Source organism: Nomascus leucogenys, chromosome 17 (assembly GCF_006542625.1).
Source record: "Nomascus leucogenys isolate Asia chromosome 17, Asia_NLE_v1, whole genome shotgun sequence".
Classification (NCBI taxonomy): Eukaryota; Metazoa; Chordata; class Mammalia; order Primates; family Hylobatidae; genus Nomascus; species Nomascus leucogenys.
The window spans coordinates 94,561,467-94,581,031 of record NC_044397.1 but is presented as its reverse complement, the minus strand read 5'-3'; the positions used below and the strand labels follow the sequence as shown (position 1 = coordinate 94,581,031).

The 19,565-nt window shown below is 66.5% G+C and overlaps 4 protein-coding genes across 10 annotated transcripts in view; 2 read left to right on the top strand and 2 right to left on the bottom strand.

Annotated features, from left to right (window-relative positions):
* Positions 1–1,710, top strand: part of STK11 (serine/threonine kinase 11) — a 22,901-nt gene extending 21,191 nt beyond the window's left edge. Inside the window, exon 10 of one of the 2 annotated variants that reach the window (XM_030796914.1) lies at positions 887–1,710. Coding sequence is in view for 1 of the 2 variants with exons in the window: in XM_030796913.1 (XP_030652773.1) it covers positions 887–1,085 (199 nt within the window). In the remaining variant the exon portion in view is untranslated. The remainder of the gene's footprint in view (positions 1–886) is intronic. The other variant, XM_030796913.1, reaches the window with a different exon arrangement.
* LOC115830951 (voltage-dependent calcium channel beta subunit-associated regulatory protein) lies at positions 1,353–3,443 on the bottom strand. The gene has a single exon (XM_030796915.1). The coding sequence runs from the start codon at positions 3,079–3,081 to the stop codon at positions 2,464–2,466; it is 618 nt and encodes a 205-aa protein (XP_030652775.1). The 5' UTR covers positions 3,082–3,443; the 3' UTR covers positions 1,353–2,463.
* Positions 3,344–13,459, bottom strand: LOC100600002 (CACN subunit beta associated regulatory protein). Of its 2 annotated transcripts, XM_030796910.1 has the most exons (10): positions 12,410–13,459; positions 10,650–10,775; positions 10,433–10,575; positions 10,156–10,220; positions 9,656–9,800; positions 9,226–9,397; positions 8,849–8,989; positions 8,084–8,294; positions 4,406–4,576; positions 3,344–3,427 (listed from the first exon to the last, which is right to left on the bottom strand). In XM_030796910.1, the coding sequence occupies exons 1-10, from the start codon at positions 12,797–12,799 to the stop codon at positions 3,423–3,425; spliced, it is 1,569 nt and encodes a 522-aa protein (XP_030652770.1). In that variant the 5' UTR covers positions 12,800–13,459; the 3' UTR covers positions 3,344–3,422. The 2 variants fall into 2 exon arrangements, with proteins under 2 accessions (XP_030652770.1, XP_030652769.1); XM_030796909.1 differs by lacking the exon at positions 3,344–3,427 and having other exon boundaries at positions 3,443–4,576; positions 10,433–10,572.
* Positions 10,771–19,565, top strand: ATP5F1D (ATP synthase F1 subunit delta). 5 transcript variants are annotated; one of them, XR_004026496.1, is made up of 6 exons: positions 10,771–11,925; positions 14,113–14,704; positions 16,333–16,742; positions 17,207–17,360; positions 18,837–18,925; positions 19,055–19,565. XR_004026496.1 is itself a non-coding variant. In XM_030796911.1 (6 exons), exons 2-5 carry the CDS (start codon positions 16,602–16,604, stop codon positions 19,175–19,177), a joined length of 507 nt encoding a protein of 168 aa, XP_030652771.1. In that variant the 5' UTR covers positions 11,548–11,925; positions 16,333–16,601; the 3' UTR covers positions 19,178–19,180; positions 19,431–19,565. The 5 variants fall into 5 exon arrangements, 2 of the variants coding, with proteins under 2 accessions (XP_030652772.1, XP_030652771.1); XM_030796911.1 differs by lacking the exon at positions 14,113–14,704 and having other exon boundaries at positions 11,548–11,925; positions 19,055–19,180; positions 19,431–19,565; XR_004026497.1 differs by lacking the exon at positions 14,113–14,704 and having other exon boundaries at positions 10,771–11,885; positions 16,161–16,742.

Here is a 19,565-nt window from a genome sequence, read left to right as displayed (position 1 = left end):
AGGTGGGGTATGTGGGGAGAACGCATGGATGCCACAGCCAGCCGTGAGCATAGCCCGCGCCAGTCATGGTGACTGTCACACGGCTGCGCGTAGTTGCCATGTGGCCTTTGGGTGGTTTGGCCACATAGCAATCCCCACTGAGGGTGCTATCTCGGGGCCTGGTCACGGAGGCCTACGTGTGGCGGGGCTCTTGGGGGGCGTGCCATCCTCACAGCCACCTCTCAGAGTGGGTGCATTCTGAGGACCCTGCCCTGGGCCTGGCGCCCCCTCCCCAGGCCCGGGCTGCTCCCAGGAAAGGCTTACGCTGGGCTCAGCCCAGAGGCTTTTGAGCACCGGTGGGTGGTGGGTGGTGGGGAGGGGCCGCGGCCTCCATGACCCTGCCGGGGTGCCCCAGGCTCTGAGCCAGCTGCCAAGTCTGGATGAGGCTGAGTTGCGCGGGACGCTGCCCTTTGTCTCCCTGTGTGCCTGCCTCCTCTCCCAGCCGCAGCCCCAGCCCTGGGTGGGAGACGGAGCCCCAGAGGTGTCAGAGACCCTTGTCACCTGCCGAGGATGTGGGGTGGATGGGGGCCTGAGGCTGAAGCCCCTGCCTTGCCACAGTCCCTCTCCCAGGTTTTGGGGGCCACCGCCTGAGTTACATGTCTGTCCCCAAATGGGCGCCCACAGCCCATCCACCAGCGTCAGAGTCCGCCAGGCCCCACTGCAAGAGGCCACACTTAATGTACCCCGGGAGTGACTCAAGGGTGGCCTTCCCTGGCCTCCCCTGCTGCCCCCCAGGAGTCCGGTAGCCCCATGACTGCACCTCAGCTTCTCCATCCTCCCAGGGGCCCACGGGAAGCCGAGAACCGGTGCCCAGGCTGACTTCTTCCGTCCTCCTTCCACCCTGCAGCCCGTGTCCAGGTGCCCGTGCCAGGCCCTCCTCAGTCTTCCTGCTGGTCCCACCCGCCCTCCCGGAGAGGTGGCCGCCATGCTTCTGTGCCGACCACGCCCCAGGACCTCCGGAGCACCCTGCAGGGCCGGGCAGGGGGACAGCAGGGACCGGGCGCAGCCCTCCCCTCGGCCGCCCGGCAGTGCACGCGGCTTGTTGACTTTGCAGCCCCGGGCGGAGCCTTCCCGGGCGGGCGAGGGAGGAGGGAGGCCGCCTCGATGCACTTTACGTGGAGACTACTGGCCCCGCCCGTGGCCTCGTGCTCCGCAGGGTGCCCAGCGCCATCCGGTGGCCCCGCGGCACACCAGCTGGCGGGTGTGGAGACCAGGCTCCTGACCCCGCCATGCATGCAGCACCACCTGGAAGCCGCGCGGCCGCTTTGGTTTTTAGTTTGGTTGGTTCCATTTTCCTTTTTTTTTTTTTTTTTAAGAAAAAATAAAAGGTGGATTTGAGCTGTGGCTGTGAGGGGTGTTTGGGAGCTGCTGGGTGGCAGGGGGGCTGTGGGGTCGGCTCACGTCGCAGCCGCCTTTGCGCTCTCGGGTCACCCCGCTTTGGCGGCCCAGCCGGAGGGCAGGACCCTCACCTCTCCCCCAAGGCCACTGTGCTCTTGGGACCCCAGAGAAAACCTGGAGCAAGCAGGAGTGTGCAGTCAATATTTATATCATCCAGAAAAGAAAAACACGAGAAACGCCATCGCGGGATGGTGCTGACGCGGCGGGGGCTCGGAGGGTGCCGTGCGGGCGAGGCCGCCCAAATTTGGCAATAAATAAAGCTTGGGAAGCTTGGAGCTGGCCGTCTGGGTTTTGTTCGCGTCTCAACATGGATGGGGCGGCAGCGGGGCGGGCGCCATTCACATGCGGAGGGCAGCGGGGACTCGGGGCGCGGGAGGGCCGAGGCCGGCTCCCTCAAGGCCGGCGGCAGCAGCGGTGGCGGCGCGGTTATTGCTCGGAGGCGGCGCGGGCTGCCGCCAGCACACGCCGCAGTGAGGTAAACGGTCTCGGAGGTCGGCAGTCACGGCGTTGAGCCGCCTCCCGGCCCAGGGCGGCAAACTCGTCTGCGACCATTAGCGCCCCGCGGCCCCAGCCCGGGCGAGCTCGCGCACGCGCCCGGCACACGGCGGCTCCATCGGGCCCGGTGGGCTGCGCGTCCCTCGGGTGGCGGGCCCTGCGAGTGTCTGAGCGGCCGCCCCGTTCGGGACGGAGGGAGATTGGTCGTTGTCCTCAGGAGCCCGAAGCTGAGAGCCGTTCACGCCCCTTCCTTCCCGTCTAGCCGGGGTCTCCGCGCCCCACGCCTCACGACGCCCAGCACCCGGCAAGCACCGGGGAGAGCAGTGCGCACTTCGGCGGCGCGAGGGCGGCCGGGGCTCTGCGCGTGCGCCCTGAAACGGCGAGCACGCCTCAGTCGCCCCGCGCGTGCGCGAAGGGCCCGCGGTCCCCGCACATTCGCGTCGGGGCGTCGCGCCCCCACGTCTCTCCCGCCGCCGAGGCCCCGCGCGGCGCCGGAGAAGCTGCCAGAGAGATGGGCCCAGGACGTGGGACTTAGGCCGGGCTGTGGTCGGGGGACGTGGGGGCGGCGGCGACCAACGCGGGAGTCGCCACGACGGGCTCGGCGAGGCGCGGCGGAAAGAGTCTCTCGTCGAGGCCAGCCGCCAGCTTGTCCAGCAGCGACCCGGGGGGTACGACGCACAGGCCCGAGCCGGGGCACCCCCCGCCGCCCGGCTCCTCCTCGATGACGGGGATGGCGGGATCGTCGCCGGCGCCGCCCAGGGTGCGGCCGTCGGGCGGGCCGTCCACGCTGTCGCCGCGCCGCAAGGGCGCACGCACGGGTCGGGCCGCGCCGGCAGGCGGTGCCGGGGTTCCGGCCGGGGCCGGGGCCGCGCGGGCGCCGGGGTCGCTGTGCTGCCGGCCACGCTGCCACTGCTTGCGGGCGTGCGGGTGCGCGCGGGCGCGGTGTCGCGCGGCAGCCGGCGTGTCGTCGAAGTGCGGGTCGTGGCGAAGGAACTCGTGGAACAGCGCGTCCGTCTTCTCGTCGATGCTGTAGTCACGGCGCGGGCGGCGGGGCCAGGCGCGCGGGCTGCGGGGCCGGGCGGGCGCGGCAGGCGGCTCGGTGTCGTCGCCGGCGCCGCGGCCCTCGATGCTGGCGTAGCCGCTGTCCATCTGCAGCAGCCGGCGCGCCTCGCCGTCCTTGGGCCGCGGCGCGGGCGGGGAGGGCGGCGGGAAGGCGGGCGCCGCGCCCCCGGAGCCTGAGCCCGAGCTGTCGCCGCTGCGCACCGAGTCGCGGTCGTTGCCGCTGCTGCTGTGGTCCGAGGCGGCCGCATGCAGCTCGAGCGAGGCGCGCAGGCTCCACAGGTCGCGGTAGCTGGTCTGGGCCTGCTCAGGGCCCGCGTCCCGCTCGGCGTCCGGCTCCAGTGGCGGCTGCTGCTGCTCAAGCCCCGCGCCGCCCGCGCCGCGCTCCGGGGGGGAATCGGGGCTCGCTCCTCCCGCTGCCTCCGCGGCCTCTAGCCTGCAAGCCAGGCCGCGCCGTCAGAGCCCTGCCGAGCCCCGCGCCCCCTACCCGGCCGGCCATCCCGCCTCTCGATCAGGGAGGGTGGGCACGGGTGGGACTTGGGACTCGGGCAGGCCTTGGAAGGAGAGAGCTTTAAAATGGGCCAGTGTGTTTTGCAGGGGATGGGTCTTGCATTGACCCTGAGCTGTGGCGCCTGCTTCTTAAGCAGGGTGCCTCCATGCTGGACTGCAGACGGCGGGGCCCCCTCCCTTGGAAGCCCCCAGGAAAAGTCAACATGCTTCTTCCCGGGAGTCACGTTTTCCCAGCCTCCCAGTGGACGTGGGAGCCGCAGGGGATAGACTGGACGCGGTTGAGTCCAGCTCAGCCCCTGCTCCAGGCTATAGGGCTCTCTGCCCACCCATGCTAGATAACCAGCAGGAGGACAGTGCACAGACGTGAGGGTCACCCGCCAGACCAGGGCTGCCCCAGGAACCCTGCTCTGCCCCAGCCCCACGCCCCATTCCCATCCCACCGATGTGGGCCCTGGGCTTCAGGAAAGTTGCCCTTGGGTTGGGGGAGGGGTGCTGCTGGCCAGAGTGGTCACAGCAGCTTCTGAGAAGAGTCTGCCCAGCCTTCGGGAGCATGGGCGGGGCGGGGCGGGGGTGGGAGAGGGCCTGGGACCACAGCAGAACCGTTCAGGCCTCGGACTCCACCAGCAAGCCGCAGTACCAGTGCCATCCTCGGGGGGCCCTCCCCACCCACCCCCCTACCCACCCCCCTACCCTTACCCAGTCTCTCCCTGCTTCCCTCCTCTGGTCCATGCTGGAGAGGTGGCCCCAGTGAGTCCGCCTCTGGGAGGGGCCTTGCCGCTGGAGGCGGGCGAGCGCGTGTCCACGGGGCCTGGAGAGCGCTCCCTGGGCCGCCTAGAGGGGGGCGAAGCGGGGCAAGGGCCCACAGGTCCACCCCTAGCACCTCCATCTACTGAAAAATACCTGCCGAGAGCAGGGGGCGGGCTGGCCAGAAAGGGGCGGGGATGCGGGAAGGCCACGGCGTCGCCGGCCCGGGCGATGTACTGGATGAAGTCCTCCTGGGGGGCGCCCCCCTCCTCCTGCTCCGTGCTCTCGCTGGCTGCCCGCTGCCGCTGGAAGTGGTGCCGCTTGGGGGAACCTGCGCAGGGGATGTGCCGTCAGCGTCAGCCGGCATGTGCCTCCACCTCCTCCACACACACACAACGCCTGTGGCCCCTCCCACAGAACGCCTGTGCCCCCCCACGCACACCTGTGCCCCCCACAAACACCTATGCCCCCCCACACACAACGCCTGTGGCCCCCCCATACACACACAGAACGCCTGTGGCCCCCCACACACGCCTGTGGCCCCCCCCACACAGCCTGTGGCCCCCACACACACACAGAACGCCTGTGGCCCCCCCACACGCCTGTGCCCCCCACACACAACGCCTGTGCCCCCCCCACACGGAACGCCTGTAGCCCCCCCACACGCCTGTGCCCCACCACAGAACGCCTGTGCCCCCCTACACACACAGAACGCCTGTGCCCCCCCACACACACAATGCCTGTGGCCCCCCCACACAACGTGGCCCCCCCACACACAGAATGGCTGTGGCCCCCACACACACACGCCTGTGGCCCCCCCATACACAGAACGCCCGTGGCCCCCCACTACACACACACAATGGCTGTGGCCCCCACACACACATGCCTATGGTCCCCTCATACACAGAACGCCTGTGGCCCCCCACACACATACCTGTGCCCCCCACACACACGCCTGTGGCCCCCCCACACCCAGAACGCCTGTGGCCCCCCAATACACACACACAACGCCTGTGGCCCCCCCACACAAACACACCTGTGGCCCCCTCACAACGCCTGTGCCCCCCCACACCCAGAACGCCTGTGGCCCCCACACACAGAACGCCTGGGCCCCCCAATACACACACACAACGCCTGTGGCCCCCCCCATACACACACGGAACGCCTGTGCCCCCCTCACACACGCCTGTGCCCCGTCCACACACACAATGCCTGTGGTCCCCCCCCACACCCAGAACGCCTGTGGCCCCCACACACAGAACACCTGTGCCCCCCACTACACACACAATGCCTGTGGTCCCCCCATACACACATAGAACGCCTGTGGCCCCCCACACACAAACACCTGTGGCCCCCTCACACACACATAATGCCTGTGGCCCTCCAACACAGAACGCCTGTGCCCCCCACCACACACACACAACGCCTGTGGCCCCCCCATACACACGCAGAACGCCTGTGGCCCCCCACACACACATAGAATGCCTGTGGCCCCCTCACACACACACAATGCCTGTGGCCCCCCAACACAGAACGCCTGTGGCCCCCTCACACAGAACGTCTGTGCCCCTCCACACACAGAACGTCTGTGCCCCCCCACACACAGAACACCTGTGGCGCCCCCCACAGAACGCCTGTGGCCCCCCACACACAGAACACCTGTGGCCCCCCCACACAGAATGCCTGTGGCCCCCTCACACGGAACGCCTGTGCCCCCCCACCACACACACACAACGCCTGTGGCCCTCCCACACACAGAACGCCTGTGACCCCCACACACACACACAATGCCTGTGGGCTCCCCCACACACACATAGAATGCCTGTGGGCCCCCCCACACACAGAATGCCTGTGGCCCCCTCACACACACGCCTGTGCCCTCCTACACACACAGAACGCCTGTGCCCCACCCCACAGAACCTGTGGACCCCCACACACCTGTGCCCCCCCCACAGAACGCCTGTACCCCCCACACACAGAACACCTGTGGGCCCCCCCACAGAACGCCTGTGGCCCCCACACACACGGAATGCGTGTGTCACACATGCCTGTGGGCCCCCCACACACAGAACGCGTGTGCCCTATCTCACACACACAGAGGAGTGGGCCCTGGCTTGGGCAAGACCCTGCCTGGCATCTCCCCAGGTCAGGTGGGTGGGGACGGTGGCTGTATGTACACCCTGGAGTACGGGTGAGGAAACTGAGGCACTGAGGGCAGAGGTGCTAGGACCAGAGAGCCTGAACGGGGCAGGGCCAGGAAGCGAGTGAGTAGAAGGGCCTCAGGCACTGGTAGTGCCTTGGGGCAGCCCTGGCCAACATGTGGCCACACATAAGGATGTGTCCTGGACACCTGGTGGTCTGCACAGCCTGGCTGAAACTACGGAAGGCACAAAAGAGTCACATACAAGCTGGTTGGTGGGGGCCAACGAGGAGAGGGAGAGAGGTGCCCTCTCCTGCCAGTTCCACCCTGGTCTGGAGAGCACTGGGGGACTGCCCCACCCCTGCCTCAGCCCCCTTCTCCCAGCAGCCTCCCCAGCAAAGCTTGAGTGGGCAGGCCCCAGGGGCAGGGAGGCAGGTACCCAGCAAACAGGTTCTGGGCTGTGCTGCCACCACACTGGACTCTAAATGTCTCTAGTCGCCACCGGGCCCCATTCATCTCAAGATCTGGATTCTCTCAGCTGGACCGGGGCAGCCAGAGGAGGCCTTCCCCTCCCTGGCCCCTAGCTACCTTGGGGGTGGGGGCTGGGAGAACTCACCCCACCCCGCTGGCTGGAGCCAGGCCCCAACACGGGATCTCCCACGGTCTGATGACGTGTCCTCTGTCATGCTGACAGCACCTTCTCTCTGCACTTGTTCCCTGTCCCGGCCTCACCTGACGACAGGACCTGCCATCCCCTCCACAAGGCAGAGCGGGCCCCAGCCCCAGAGGGGCTGCCCTAGCCCCGCTGAGCTGGCTGAGCAGGGCTGGTGCCTGCTGCCAGTGCTACAGATGGGACCCCACACAAACTCCTGCCTCGAGCCCAGATAAGGCAGTCCTGTCTCCAGGATCTTGCCTGACCCAAGGCCTGCAGAATTGAAGGGCTACTGTTGAATAGTCCGGGGATCTATGTGCTACAGCCCAGAGGGCAAAAGCACCCCCCACCCCCCAGCTTCTGTAAGTTTTACTGGCACACAGCCACGTGCATTCGTCATGCAGTGCCTCTGGCTGCTTCCTCGCCTCAACAGCAGCAGAGTCGTGGAGAGACAGCTTCTCTGATCATAACCCCACGAATACTACCATCTGGGGCCTGAAGGGAAATGTTTGCTGACCCCTGGCCCAGTCCAACACTTACTTCATGTTAGAGGAAGCCAGAGCCCAGACAGGCAGAGGGCCTTGGCCAAGGTCACACAGCAGCGGATGCTCTGGCCAGCGGGCGAGGGAGGGGCCCCTGGGGAACCCGCCTTCCACTCACATTCCCAGGGATGACAGCCGAGCATGGCTGGGAGAGGATGCAGGCCACAGGCCCCACCCTCTGCGCTCCACAGTGACCAGTGGCCCCCGACACCCTCCTTTACCACCTCATCCTGGATGCCCCAATGGCCTGAGGGCAGTCAGGGCACGCAAAGCCTTCCTGCATAGAGCTGGGTGGGTCTGGCTCAGGCCGCCTGCACACTCAGCCGTCCCAGCTGCCTGCAAAACCTCAGGCATCATGCCCGCTGGCAGACTGGGCAGGGCCAGGCCCCAGAGCATTGCCTCCTCACCCAGCCCACAACCTCCTGCTCCTGGATGTCCAGGGCAGCCCCTGGCAGCCACCACCAAGCCCACAGGGACCACTCTCCACCAGGTGCTACAGCTCACCTCTCGTGTCCAGACTGGCTGCCCGCTGGCTGGGCTCCAGCTTCCACTTCTTGACCTTGAAATAGGGGCTGGCCCCGTCCAGGCTGGCATGGCGGCGCAGGCGGGTGAGGAACTGCAGAACGGTACCTGCCCCGGATCCCGGGCCCACCTCCCCAGGCCCTGCTGCAGCCCCGGGCACTCCAGCCTTGGTGCTCCTGGTACCGGCATCCAGCTGGCAGGAAACAGAGATGGCACTCAGGCTAAGACCTCTTCCTGGGCCCGTGTGCCGGCCCCAGATGGCCCCAGGCCTGGGAGACAGTCCAAAGGGCCCCCCATCACTGGGACAGAGAGGGGTACCTGCTCGGAAAGGGGCAGAGGCGGGAGGAGGGGCGCTCGGTGGCTGGGTGGGCTACACTAGGGTGCTCTGCCCTCTGGGGAAGGTCTCTGGATATGGGGTTTGGAGAGAAGAGGAGGTGCATGTCCAGGAACTCTCTCGCCCACGGCGTGGGCTGCAGGTGAGGGAGGGCAGAGGTGGTGCACCCTCTCCAGCCCCTAGGGAATGTCAAATGAGGTGGGAGCCTGGGGTGCCCCCTGCATGTGTGAGCACACGCCTGTGTCCGGTGTGCGGCCGGCTCCCTCTTTCTCCCGTGTGCAATGACCCGGCGGGCCAAGGAGGGCTCTGGTGGGTGGCAGGTCACAGGTTGACCTTGGTCCTGGATTGGGGACAGGGAGGGGAAGGAGCCTCCTCGGCTGTGGACACCATGGGGGACACGCAGGGGCTCTCACCGAGGTGCCTTCCCCAGAGTCGCTAGATGCCGAGGGGCTGATCTCCGCGAAGTCAGTGGCACCCGCGGCTGAGTTGTAGGGGTCACCTGGCAGGGCGGAGCTGGGGCCCACGGAGCGGCCCGTGAGGGCCTTCCCCGGGGGCTGTGGGACAGAGCCAGGTGGGGGAGGAAGCAGTGACAGGTCAAAGAGCATGGGTGGGTGAGGGGCACGGGCGAGTGAGGAGCATGCTGGGCTCGGCCCCCTGCCCTGCTCCACCCCACCCCGCCCATCCCAAGACGAGGGCCACCCAGAAAGAGAGTGGGTGAGGGCGTGGGGGTCCGGGAGTCCCCGGGGCTGCCCCCTGTCTCCCAAGGAACCGGGGCTGCCCATAGGCTCACCTGGAAGATGGCCAGAGTGGCCTTGGGAGAGGTGGCCGGGTGGGGTGTGGCGGCTGAGCTGGCCTCGCCTGAGTCACACTCGTGGATGGTGACGATCTTGAGGGGCGGCAGGTGCAGGTGTGTGAGCCGGGCATTCTTCAGGTGGTGGAAGTCCCCCTCCGTCAGTGTGTATCTGCGACAGCATCTGGCCATCAGAGCCCGCCCACCTCCCATGCCTGATGCCCCAGCTGCCGTGCTCTGCGATCCACCCTGCCGGCCTGGGCAGGGGCAGACGAAAGGGGGTCAACTGGCCAAGGCCACCCCACCCCACGGTCCCAGTCCAAGGGCCTCTACCTTGGTCCCTGCAGCCTCCGCACCCAGCTCCTCCCCCGTCGCGGCGGCCAGGACCTCAGACAGGCCCGGGGGTGCCTCCCAACGCCTCCCCGCTTACCGGCGGCCCTGGTCCTGCGTCTTGCGGCTCTGCTCGAACAGCGCCGCCTCATTGAAGGAGACCCGGCGGCCCGTGGAGCTGGTGGACAGGAAGCGTTCGGTCTCCGCATCCTGGCACTCGGGGTCCTCCCCCCGGAAGTCGGGGTCTGCGTGGAGAGGCAGGAGAGGGTGGGCCCCGGGCGGGCCACGCCAGGCGCCTGGTCCCGGGAGGGCTGCTCCTCAGGGCGGCCGGGGAGGGGAGGGCTGGGGCCCCGGCGCGGGCGGCCGGGCGGGCGGGGCGAGGGACACTCGTCCATCCGCTCACACACTCACTCGCTCAGCACGCGCCTGGGCCCACCTACGCCTGGGCGTTAAGGAAACAGAGATGTGTCGGAATCGAGCTGCGCCCAGTCTGGTGGGGGAGACAGACAGACACAGACGGTCAGGCAGCCCGAGGGGGCGGCGGGTGGCCGAGGGGCAGATGGACAGGCGAGCGCGCAGCCAGGCTGGCCAGCACCTCACCTTGGGCCGGGCGGGTGCCGTTGTCCAGGTAGGTGGTGGTGGTCTTCTCCGTTTCCTCCATGGCCCTGGGAGAGACATCGGGACAGCCCAGTGGCACAGAAGGCCCAGATAGCCACAGTGGGTCTCCGCTCTCTGCCCCAAGCCAAGCCCTGCGCATCACCCAGTCTCCAGAGGCACAGCCCACCCTGTGACTCAGAAGCCAGTGAGGTGACCCCCCACCACCCGACGGCACCCACAACCACCATGCACCTGCCCAACCGAGGTGGGGGCCTCGCACCTGTTGAGGCGCTGGTGGACGTCCCAGCAGCGCTTGCAGAGGAGCAGGACGCCGGACAACACCACCAGCGTGCCGCCCACGAACAGCGACATCACCACCACCAGCAGCACGTAGTTGTCCAGGATGGGGTCTGGCTCTGCCTGCTGGCGTGCAGAGGGGGTCAGGTGTTGCTGGCCTGGACGACCTCCTGCCCCTCCCACCTGTCCCCTGCACCCACCGTGGGGCGTCCAGTGGCATTGTCCCACGACGTCGTCAGGGCTACTGTGGCAGTGGTGGTGGTGGTGGTGGTGGCGGCTGTGACCATGGTGGCTGTGGGCTGCATTCTGAACTGGGGAGGAGGGCCCTGTGGGGAGGAGACCTGGTCAGCTCCAGCTAGACCTATTTCTCCTCCAGGAGCCACTGCAGACAAGCCGGGTCTTCCCTGCGGGAGCAGCAGCCCACACAGGGGGCAGTGACTCATGGAGAGGCAGCAGAGCCGGAGGCAGCCTCCACCAGGCTTGGCTGTGCCCAGCAGGCCCCGGGGGCTCTCTCTGGACCTCCATCTCCCATCCCCATGGCGGGGGAGGAGGCCTGGCCCTCTGAGGGTGCGCCTGTGCCCATCACAACTGCACACAGCCGGTGCGGCCTGTCCTGCAAGGTAGCGCCAGGCCCTGGAGCTCGGCGCCAGGCAGGGCAAGCACTCGGAGGAATGGGGACGCCAAGGCGTGCAGCCGGCTCGAGAGGGACTCCAGACGCCCTGTCCGCCCCACCACAGGGGTGGGGGGCTATCCCCACTCCAAGAAGTTCAGCTACACCCTGGCAGGGCCCACCCGGCCATGGTTGGGTAGAGGGAGACCTCCCGCTGCCTGCGCGCGGGGGAGGGCGCAGGGGCTGGGCGCGTGCCCCCGGGTCACGACTCCGGGAGGTGGAGGTCTGTCCGGTGCTGAGCGCTGGTGGGAGTGCAAGGGACAAAGGAGGCGCATCTGTTCCCAGCCCCGGAGAAGCTGGTTCCCATGGCGACCGCGGAGCAGGCCGCGGCTGGGGGGGCGGGTTGCCAGGGAGCGGCGGGGAGGGGGCGCGGGGGCGTCGGCCTGGGGGGGGGCAGCGGCCTCGGGGGGGCGGGCGCGGAGCCGCAAGATGGCCGCGGCCACCTCCCCGCCGTGCCCAGCCCGGGCGCCCGGAGCATCCCCGGCCACCTTACACTCGGGGGAAACTGAGGCGGGGCGCAGCACCAGGGAAAGCAGCCGCCTGGACATTGCGCAGCGCAGCCGGGCGGGGAGACCCGGGAATCGCAGGGGGTCGGGGCTGGCGCCGGGGTGCTCGGCGGCCCCAGGTCAGCACGGCACGCGCGAGGCCTCTCCCGGAGCGAGAGGAGCGCACAGGCGGCAGCCGCTCCTGCCCCTCCCGGACTTCCGCCCACACGCGACAGCGGGAAACTGAGGCCCAAAGCCTGGCAGGGTCCCAACGGGGACTGGTATTCTCACTGCTCCCGGTCACAGGCTGCCCGGGCCCTGGTACTGGGGGAAGGGGCCGCATATGTAGGTCGGGAAATGAGTTCAGGCTGGAGGGGGTGGGGCACAGGCGCAGGATGGTGACCGGAGACCGGGGAAGATGGCAGGAGGCCGAAGGGAAAAGGGGGGCTCCTGGGGGAGGCGGCTGCGGGAGCCGAGGGCGGAGGTTCCCCACGGGGCAGCACCGCGCCCCCGAGCCGGCCAAGGGTGGGGATGGCGAGCGAGGGGAGGCAGGGACCCGACGCCAGGGCTGAGCCGAGACGCCATCGTCCTCGCCCGACCTCACAGGGAGAAACTGAGGCTGGGGCGGGGCCTGGGCGGGGGTCCCTCTCCAGGCAGCTGGGTGGGGGGCGCAAGGCCCGGATCTCGGTCCCCACGCCCGCCGGACTCCTCCGCGCCCTCCCTCCGGCCGCTCAGCCCACAGCCGGCTGCGATCCCCCGCCTGCCCCCCGTCCGCCCCCCGCAGCCCCGAGCCCGCCGCGCCTACCTCAGCGCCGGGACGCGCGGCCCATGGGCGGCGGGCGGGCGGCGGGCGGCTGCGTGGTGCTCCCGGCTGGCTCCGGCGCCCGGTGGCCGCGGAACAGGCGGAGAATTTATGAATGGAGAGCGCGGCGCGGGGGAGGCCGGCGCGAGAGGAGGGGCCGCGCACGTGACCGCGTTGGCGGCGCGCCCGCTCCGAGCGCCCGGTGCTGCCCGGTCCGCGGCCCGCCGCCCCCGCTGCGCTCGCGGCTGGGTCTGGCTGGCTCCTCGCCGGCCGCCGCCTCCCCTTCCCTTCCGGCGGGGGCGGGGGGCGGAGCCTGCGCTCCCGGGCGCCCACTCCGCACGCGGAGCCGCCCCCCGCACCCGCCGCGGCGGCCGAGCGCCGCCCCCGGCCCATCGGCACGATTCACCTCGCCCGGTCCTGAGGTCCCAGGGACGCAGCTCGGGGTGTCCTGGAATTCACGACTCTGCAGCCCGAGGTGCGCCGCGTGCGCAGGAGGGGGTGGGGTCTAGGGGGGCACGGACTCCCCTCTCACGTTGCTTGGTCCGTGGGGGTTCTGGGGAGGCACAGCCAGGGCGCCTCGGGCACAATTCCCCTTGAAGCTGCACAGCCCAGGGTCTCTGGACACAGGCGCCCCGCCTGCTTCCCCACGCAGGTCCCCTCTGGCACTGTGGAGGGCTCGCCATGCCTCTCCTGGCCCCTCCCCTGTGTGACAGAGATCACAGACCGGCACAAAGCTGAGCAGAGCCCATCGGGGCCCAAACGTGCTCTCACAGAGGCCTGCTCCTCGTGGGGTGACATCAGAACGACACCCGCAGAAACCCAAAGCCCAAAGCTGCCCCCGCTTCTCCCTCTTAGGCCATCGAACCTCATCCTTCAGCTACTCAGGCCACACACCTGCCACCAGCCTGGCCCGAGCGCCACCCCAACCCCTCTGAGCCCACGCCCAACACCCCACAGCGCCTCCTCTTTCTCATCCCAAAAAAAGGCTGACACCGCTCCGGGACGTGGCTGGCCCAGCTCAGCCTCCCTTGCCTCTGCCCTTGCAGGTGCCCCGTACCCAGGCCTCTGTCCATTCAGCCAGAGATTCACCCCGGTTTCCTTCAACTCCTTCCCCAGCTTCACAGTCTCGGCGCTTCTGCTCTTGGCTCCCAGCTCATGCCTGGATCCCCTCCTCTGCTATGTCTCTCCGAGGCCCTATGCCTTGCGCCTTGCCTGTTCCTGTGTGCTGTGGGGCCACCACTCCGCTAGCTGTGAACTCCGAGGGCAGCCCCTCTCTTATGGCTGGCCCTCCAGGCAGAGGGGCAGCCCCAGGGAACCTGGTGCCAGGTAAATGGGAATTGCATGGGCAAAGGTTTTGAGGCAAAAAAGTTTGCAAGTCAATGCCTGTGGAGGAAGCAGAGAAATCGTCTTGTTCCCAGCAGGACTATGACATGGGCAGGCTTCAGAGGTTTTTTTGTAATTTGTTTTTGCTTTTTGGAGAGACAGAGTTTCGCACTGTCGCCCAGGCTGGAGTGCAGTGGTGTGATCACGGCTCACTGCAACCTCCACCTCCCGGATTCAAGCAATTTTCCAGCCTCAGCCCGGAAGGTGTTTGGGACTACAGGTGCGCGCCATGTATGTATGCCCAGCTGACCGGAGCCTTCGGCATCCTGGCGGCCCACGTGCCCACGCTGCAGGTCTTGCGGCCGGGGCTGGTCGTGGCTAAGAGATGGAATCTTGCTATGTTGTCCAGGCTGGTCTCGAACTCCTGGGCTCAAGAGATCCTTCTGTCTCAGTCTCCTAAAGTGTTGGGACTAGAGGTGTGAGCCCCCACACCCCGCCAGATTTCCGATTTTTAATAAAGACTCCCTATGGCTGTGTGAAGAAAAGGTACCTGTACTAAACAGGGGGAGGCTGGGGCCTGTTAGGCAAGAGATGGTAGCCATGGTGGCCATGCTGGGTGCACAGGCCAGGACAGGGCGGAATTCCAGAGGAACCCCAGGTTTGGGGCTGGAGTAATGGCGCCCTCACCCGTGTGCGACCCTGGAGTGGGGACTGGAGTGAAGTGGTTCCACGAGTGAGACTGAGTCTATTAGGCCTCCCAGGTTCCTGGAGTGGCAGCTGGATATGGGGTCCTGAGAGCCAGGAGAGGATGTGGTGCACAGGTCACGCCTGGAAAAGTGAGCAGGCCTCACCCTCTGCACCCCCCGAGCCAGGGCCAGAATGACCAGGCTCCAAGTGACCGTCACAGCGCTGGCCCGGGGGGAGGAGCCAGGCCCACGCCTTCATCCTGAGTCGGACCAGCAGGGCCTTCTTCAGGTGCCCGGGTTCCAGGGGACAGTGGCGCCCGCCATTGCACTGGCCTGAACACGGGCAGGGGGCGAGGGTGCAGCCTCCGGGTGTAGGGAGCCACGGATGGTGTGGGATTCGCCCACAGCAGGAAGCATTGGATCTCCCTGGCTGCAGCCTTGTAAAGCCACAGCCCCAGGCCCTCCCCTGCTCCCTGCACCCCTGGGGTCCAGCCCATCGCGCCAGGTTCAAGGCCCTTTCCAGGGAGCCCGAGCCCGAACCCCCGCCATCCCCGATTCCGCATTTTCCCGGAGCCTAAGGAGCGGGGCTGGGGGCCCGGCCGGGTGCCGCGGAGCTGCGTGAGCGCGGGGGCGGGGCAGTGACGTCATAGCCGCCAGCGAGGCTGCGCGGGCCGCTGGCTGACGGCAGCTGAGCCCCGAGCCGCCCGCGCACGCGCTCCTGCGTCAGAGGCGCACGGGGGCGAGGGCTAGGCAGGAGGTGGGGGGCGGTGAGCGCATCTCTGGGCGCGGAGCGCCCTCTGCCGGCGTCGGGGAGCAGCGCGCCGGGGTCCGGGGTCCCCAGCGAGCCCTCCCACGTCACCCGCGCTGTGGCCCTCGCCGTGGTCGCCGTTTCCTGGAACAGCTGCACCTGCAGCCTTCCACCCTGTCCCGTCCTGCACTCTGTCTCGGCTTTTACTATTATTTATTTTTGGCACTTGCCACCACCTAACACTACGACCTGCTTATTTTTTAATTAAAAAAAAATTTTTTTTTTGAGACACGAGTCTTGCTCAGTTGCCCAGGCTGGAGTGCAGCAGCTCACTGCAACCTCCGTCCCCCGGGTTCGAGCTATTCTCCTGCCTCAGCCTCCCGAGTAGCCGGGATTACAGGCGCCCACCACCATGCTCGGCTAATTTTTGTATATTTAGTAGAGACGAGGTTTCGCCATGTTGGCCAGCCTGGTTTCAAACTCCTGACCCCAGATGATATGCCCGCCTCGCCCTCCGGATCGGATAAGGTGCTGGGATTACAGGCGTGAGCCACCGCGCTCAGCCTGACCTGCTTATTAATGATCTCAAATGTCTGCTAAACAACCCCCGGCCCCAGAGCAGGATTCTCACTCTTTTGCCCAGGCTAGAGTGCAGTGGTGCAATCACAGCTCACTGCAGCCTCAACCTCCTTAGGCCCAAGCGCTGCTCCCGCCTCAGCCTCCCCAGTAGCTGGGACCACAGGCGTGCATCACCACGCCCGGCTAATTTTTTGATTATTTGTAGCGACGGGGTCTCCCTCTGTTGCCCAGGCTGGTCTCGATCTCCTGGGGTCAAGTGATTCTCCTGTCTCGGCCTCCCAAGGTGCTGGGATTACAGGTTGGAACCACCACACCTGGCCCAGAGCAGGAAACTTGATGTTTTCTTGATGTCTATCCAGGGCCCTGCATCCAACGAGCGCCCCAAAAATCTTTTTTTTTTTTTTTTTTTTTTGTACAGACGGGTCGGGGTTGGGAGCGATCTACACTGTTGCCCAAGCTGGTTTCCAGCTCCTGGCCTCAAGTGATCCTCTGGCCTCAGCCTCCCAAAGCGCTGGTATTACAGGCGTGAGCCACCACGCAGCCGAATCTTGAATTTCACGGAAGCTCGTTTTACTCCCTCCACCTCCCAGGACCGTTTCACCGCCCTTATCTGACTCCCCCTGGTTCTGCCGCAGCCTGGGCCGGAACTAAACTGCAACCCCCAGAATACTTCACGACGGGGCGTTGTGTCGTCAACGTCGCGTGCGCCCTGCCGGGAGTCGTAGTTCGCGCTTGCGCTCTCGCCGGACTTCGCCTCCCAGACGTCCCTGCGCGTTGTCCCCCTCGCCCTCCAGGCCGCCCGCGCCGCGCCGGAGTCCGCTGTCCGCCAGCTACCCGCTTCCTGCCGCCCGCCGCTGCCATGCTGCCCGCCGCGCTGCTCCGCCGCCCGGGACTTAGCCGCCTCGTCCGCCACGTCCGTGCCTATGCCGAGGCCGCCGCCGCCCCGGCTGCCGCCTCTGGCCCCAACCAGATGTCCTTCACCTTCGCCTCTCCCACGCAGGTTCGGGCGCTGCGGGTTGGGACCCTCCGTGGCCGCCGCCCCCGGAGTCCAGGGTCCCCACCCCCAGGGCGTGACCCCTGCTTCCGGGCCCCCGGACCCGCGCGCCCCGGAAGCCGAGGTCACTCAGCCCTGGATCCTCGGCCCTGCCTCTGCTGCCCCATCCCTGCGCTACCCTCGTCCCGGGCACCTCCCCGAGATAAGCGTCTCCTGGGTGCCCTCCCCGATCTCCCTGGCCAAAGCCTGGGTGTCGCCGGATCGTTGCATTCCCATTTCGCGGATCAGTAGAATGAGGCGCAACTGTTGAGGACCAAAGCTGCAACCTCGGATCCCTGCGCTGGGTTGTCTCAGTGCCTCACATCAGTGCCAGGTCCTGACCTGCCCCATTTCTTAGCAGGACAGGCCGAGTCCCCGGTGGGCGTGGGGCCAGCCTGCCCCGCCATCATTCCCCACGCTGTTGTCTGCAGGTGTTCTTCAACGGTGCCAACGTCCGGCAGGTGGATGTGCCCACGCTGACCGGAGCCTTCGGCATCCTGGCGGCCCACGTGCCCACGCTGCAGGTCTTGCGGCCGGGGCTGGTCGTGGTGCATGCAGAGGACGGCACCACCTCCAAATACTTTGGTGAGTCCGGTGGAGGGCTGCAGGGCCAGGCCAGGCTGGGGCTCCACATCAGTCTCCTTCTCAGTTGAGGCTGCGAGAAAAAATAGTTTTAGGCCGGGCATGGTGGCTCACGCCTGTAATCCCAGCATTTTGGGAGGCCTAGGCAGGCGGATCACCTGAGGTCAGGAGTTCGGAGACCAGCCTGGCCAACATGATGTAACCCCGTCTCTTCTAAAAATACAGAAAACCGGCCAGGTGCGGTGGCTCCCGCCTGTAATCCCAGCACTTTGGGAGGCCGAGGCGGGGGGATCACAAGGTCAGGAGATCGAGACCATCCTGGCTAACACAGTGAAACCCCGTCTCTACTAAAAATACAAAAAATTAGCCAGGCATGGTGGCGGGCGCCTGTAGTCCCAGCTACTCGGGAGGCTGAGGAGATCGCACCACTGCACTCCAGCCTGGGCAACAAGAGTGAAACTCCATCTCAAAAAAGAAAAATACAGTTTTAGCAGGTTTGTCCACTGAGGAGCCTGGGCTGGGTGGTGATGAAAGCGAACCAGAGGGGACTCTGCTCTCAGCCGTTTTATGACTGGCTCTGGACCAACCAACGTGTGATGGTCGAAGCAAGAGATGTAAAACCACCCAGGCCCGGTGGCTCATGCCTGTAATCTCAGCATTTTGGGAGACTGAAGTGGGAAAATCGCTTAAGCCCAGGAGTTTGAGACTAGCCTTGGCAACGTAGTGAGACCCCGTCTCTACAAAAAATAAAAAGAAACTAACCAGGCGAGGCTGGGTGTGGTGGCTCACACCTGTAATCCTAGCACTTTGGAAGCCCGAGGTGGGAGGGTCTCTTGAGCCCAGGAGTTTGAGACCAGCCTGGGCAACATAGTGAAATCCCATATCTACAAAAAATTAGCTGGTTGTAGTGGTGCACACCTGTAGTCCCAGCTACTTGGGAGGCTGAACCAAGAGGACCGCTTCAGCCGGGGAAGTCAAGGCTGCAGTGAGCCAAGATCATGCCACTGCACTTCAGCCTGGGCAACAAGAGTGAGACCCTGTGCCAGAAAAACCCCTCAAAAAACCATGTTGGGAGGGCTGATCAGATTAGGGGAGGAAGATCATTTGTGCAGAAAAAAAGCAGTTCTAAGCCTCACTGGTTTCCAGTGGTTGCCAGATTTGAACTCGGCTTGCCTTTGGCCCTGACCCCAGCTCAGCCCATGGGTGGTGGGTCAGAGTGAGGGCCTCTGTCCCCAGGCAGTGCTTTTGGGGGTCCCTCCAGCTTTAGTCCTTTCTTGGGGCCCCTGTTTTGTTCTCTAGCAGTTGCCTGCCATGTTGGGCCCAGGGCCAGTCCTGTGGGTCTGTTTGCACACTCAGGACACAGACTTGGATGTTTGTGGAGCTCCTGGTTCACAGGGGGCTCTGGACTTGATCATGGGAGTCCCTGAGGCTGTCCGGCCCTTTGGGGTCTCACGCCTTCCCCCCGCCCGATTCCCCCAGTGAGCAGCGGTTCCATCGCAGTGAACGCCGACTCTTCAGTGCAGTTGTTGGCTGAAGAGGCCGTGACACTGGACATGTTGGACCTGGGGGTGAGTGTCAGAGGGGACCTGAGGCTCAGCAGGTGGGAGCTGTCCAGGCTGCGGGGGAGGGAGCACTGCGGGACCAGGAGCCGAGCTGGGGTCCCTGCTGGCCCCTCACCACCCCTCAACCCCTTGCAGGCAGCCAAGGCGAACTTGGAGAAGGCCCAGGCGGAGCTGTTGGGGGCAGCTGACGAGGCCACACGGGCAGAGATCCAGATCCGAATCGAGGCCAACGAGGCCCTGGTGAAGGCCCTGGAGTAGGCGGTGCGTACCCGGTGTCCCGAAGCCCGGCTAGGGGCTGGGCAGGGGTGCCAGGTGGGCCCAGCCAGCTCCTGGGGTCCCGGCCACCTGGGGAAGCCGCGCCTGCCAAGGAGGCCACCAGAGGGCAGTGCAGGCTTCTGCTTGGGCCCCAGGCCCTGCCTGTGTTGAAAGCCCTGGGGACTGGGACAGGGACGCTCCTCCTCAGCTTTGAGCTGTGGCTGCCACCCATGGGGCTCTTCTTCTGCCTCTCAAGATCCCCCCAGCCTGCCGGGCCACATACCATCCCCTCTGCCCTGCGGAGCCAGCCGCCAAGGTTGACCTCAGCTTCGGAGCCACCTCTGGATGAACTGGCCCCAGCACCCGCCCCATTAAAGACCGGGAAGTCTGA

What these genes read in the sequence shown, in the direction of transcription:
- LOC115830951 (XM_030796915.1), bottom strand. Translation starts at nt 3,081, where the DNA reads ATGGACAGCGGCTACGCCAGCATCGAGGGCCGCGGCGCCGGCGACGAC.
- ATP5F1D (XM_030796912.1), top strand. Translation starts at nt 10,986, where the DNA reads ATGGCGGGGGAGGAGGCCTGGCCCTCTGAGGGTGCGCCTGTGCCCATC. An exon ending in CACAGGCTGCCCGGGCCCTG is followed by an intron (nt 11,926 to 13,452) that starts GTACTGGGGGAA and finishes CTGCCCTTGCAG; the next exon opens with GTGCCCCGTACCCAGGCCTC.
- LOC100600002 (XM_030796909.1), bottom strand. Translation starts at nt 12,799, where the DNA reads ATGGGCCGGGGGCGGCGCTCGGCCGCCGCGGCGGGTGCGGGGGGCGGC. An exon ending in CCGCGCGTCCCGGCGCTGAG is followed by an intron (nt 10,776 to 12,409) that starts GTAGGCGCGGCG and finishes TCCTCCCCACAG; the next exon opens with GGCCCTCCTCCCCAGTTCAG. An exon ending in ACTCTGGGGAAGGCACCTCG is followed by an intron (nt 8,295 to 8,848) that starts GTGAGAGCCCCT and finishes GTTTCCTGCCAG; the next exon opens with CTGGATGCCGGTACCAGGAG.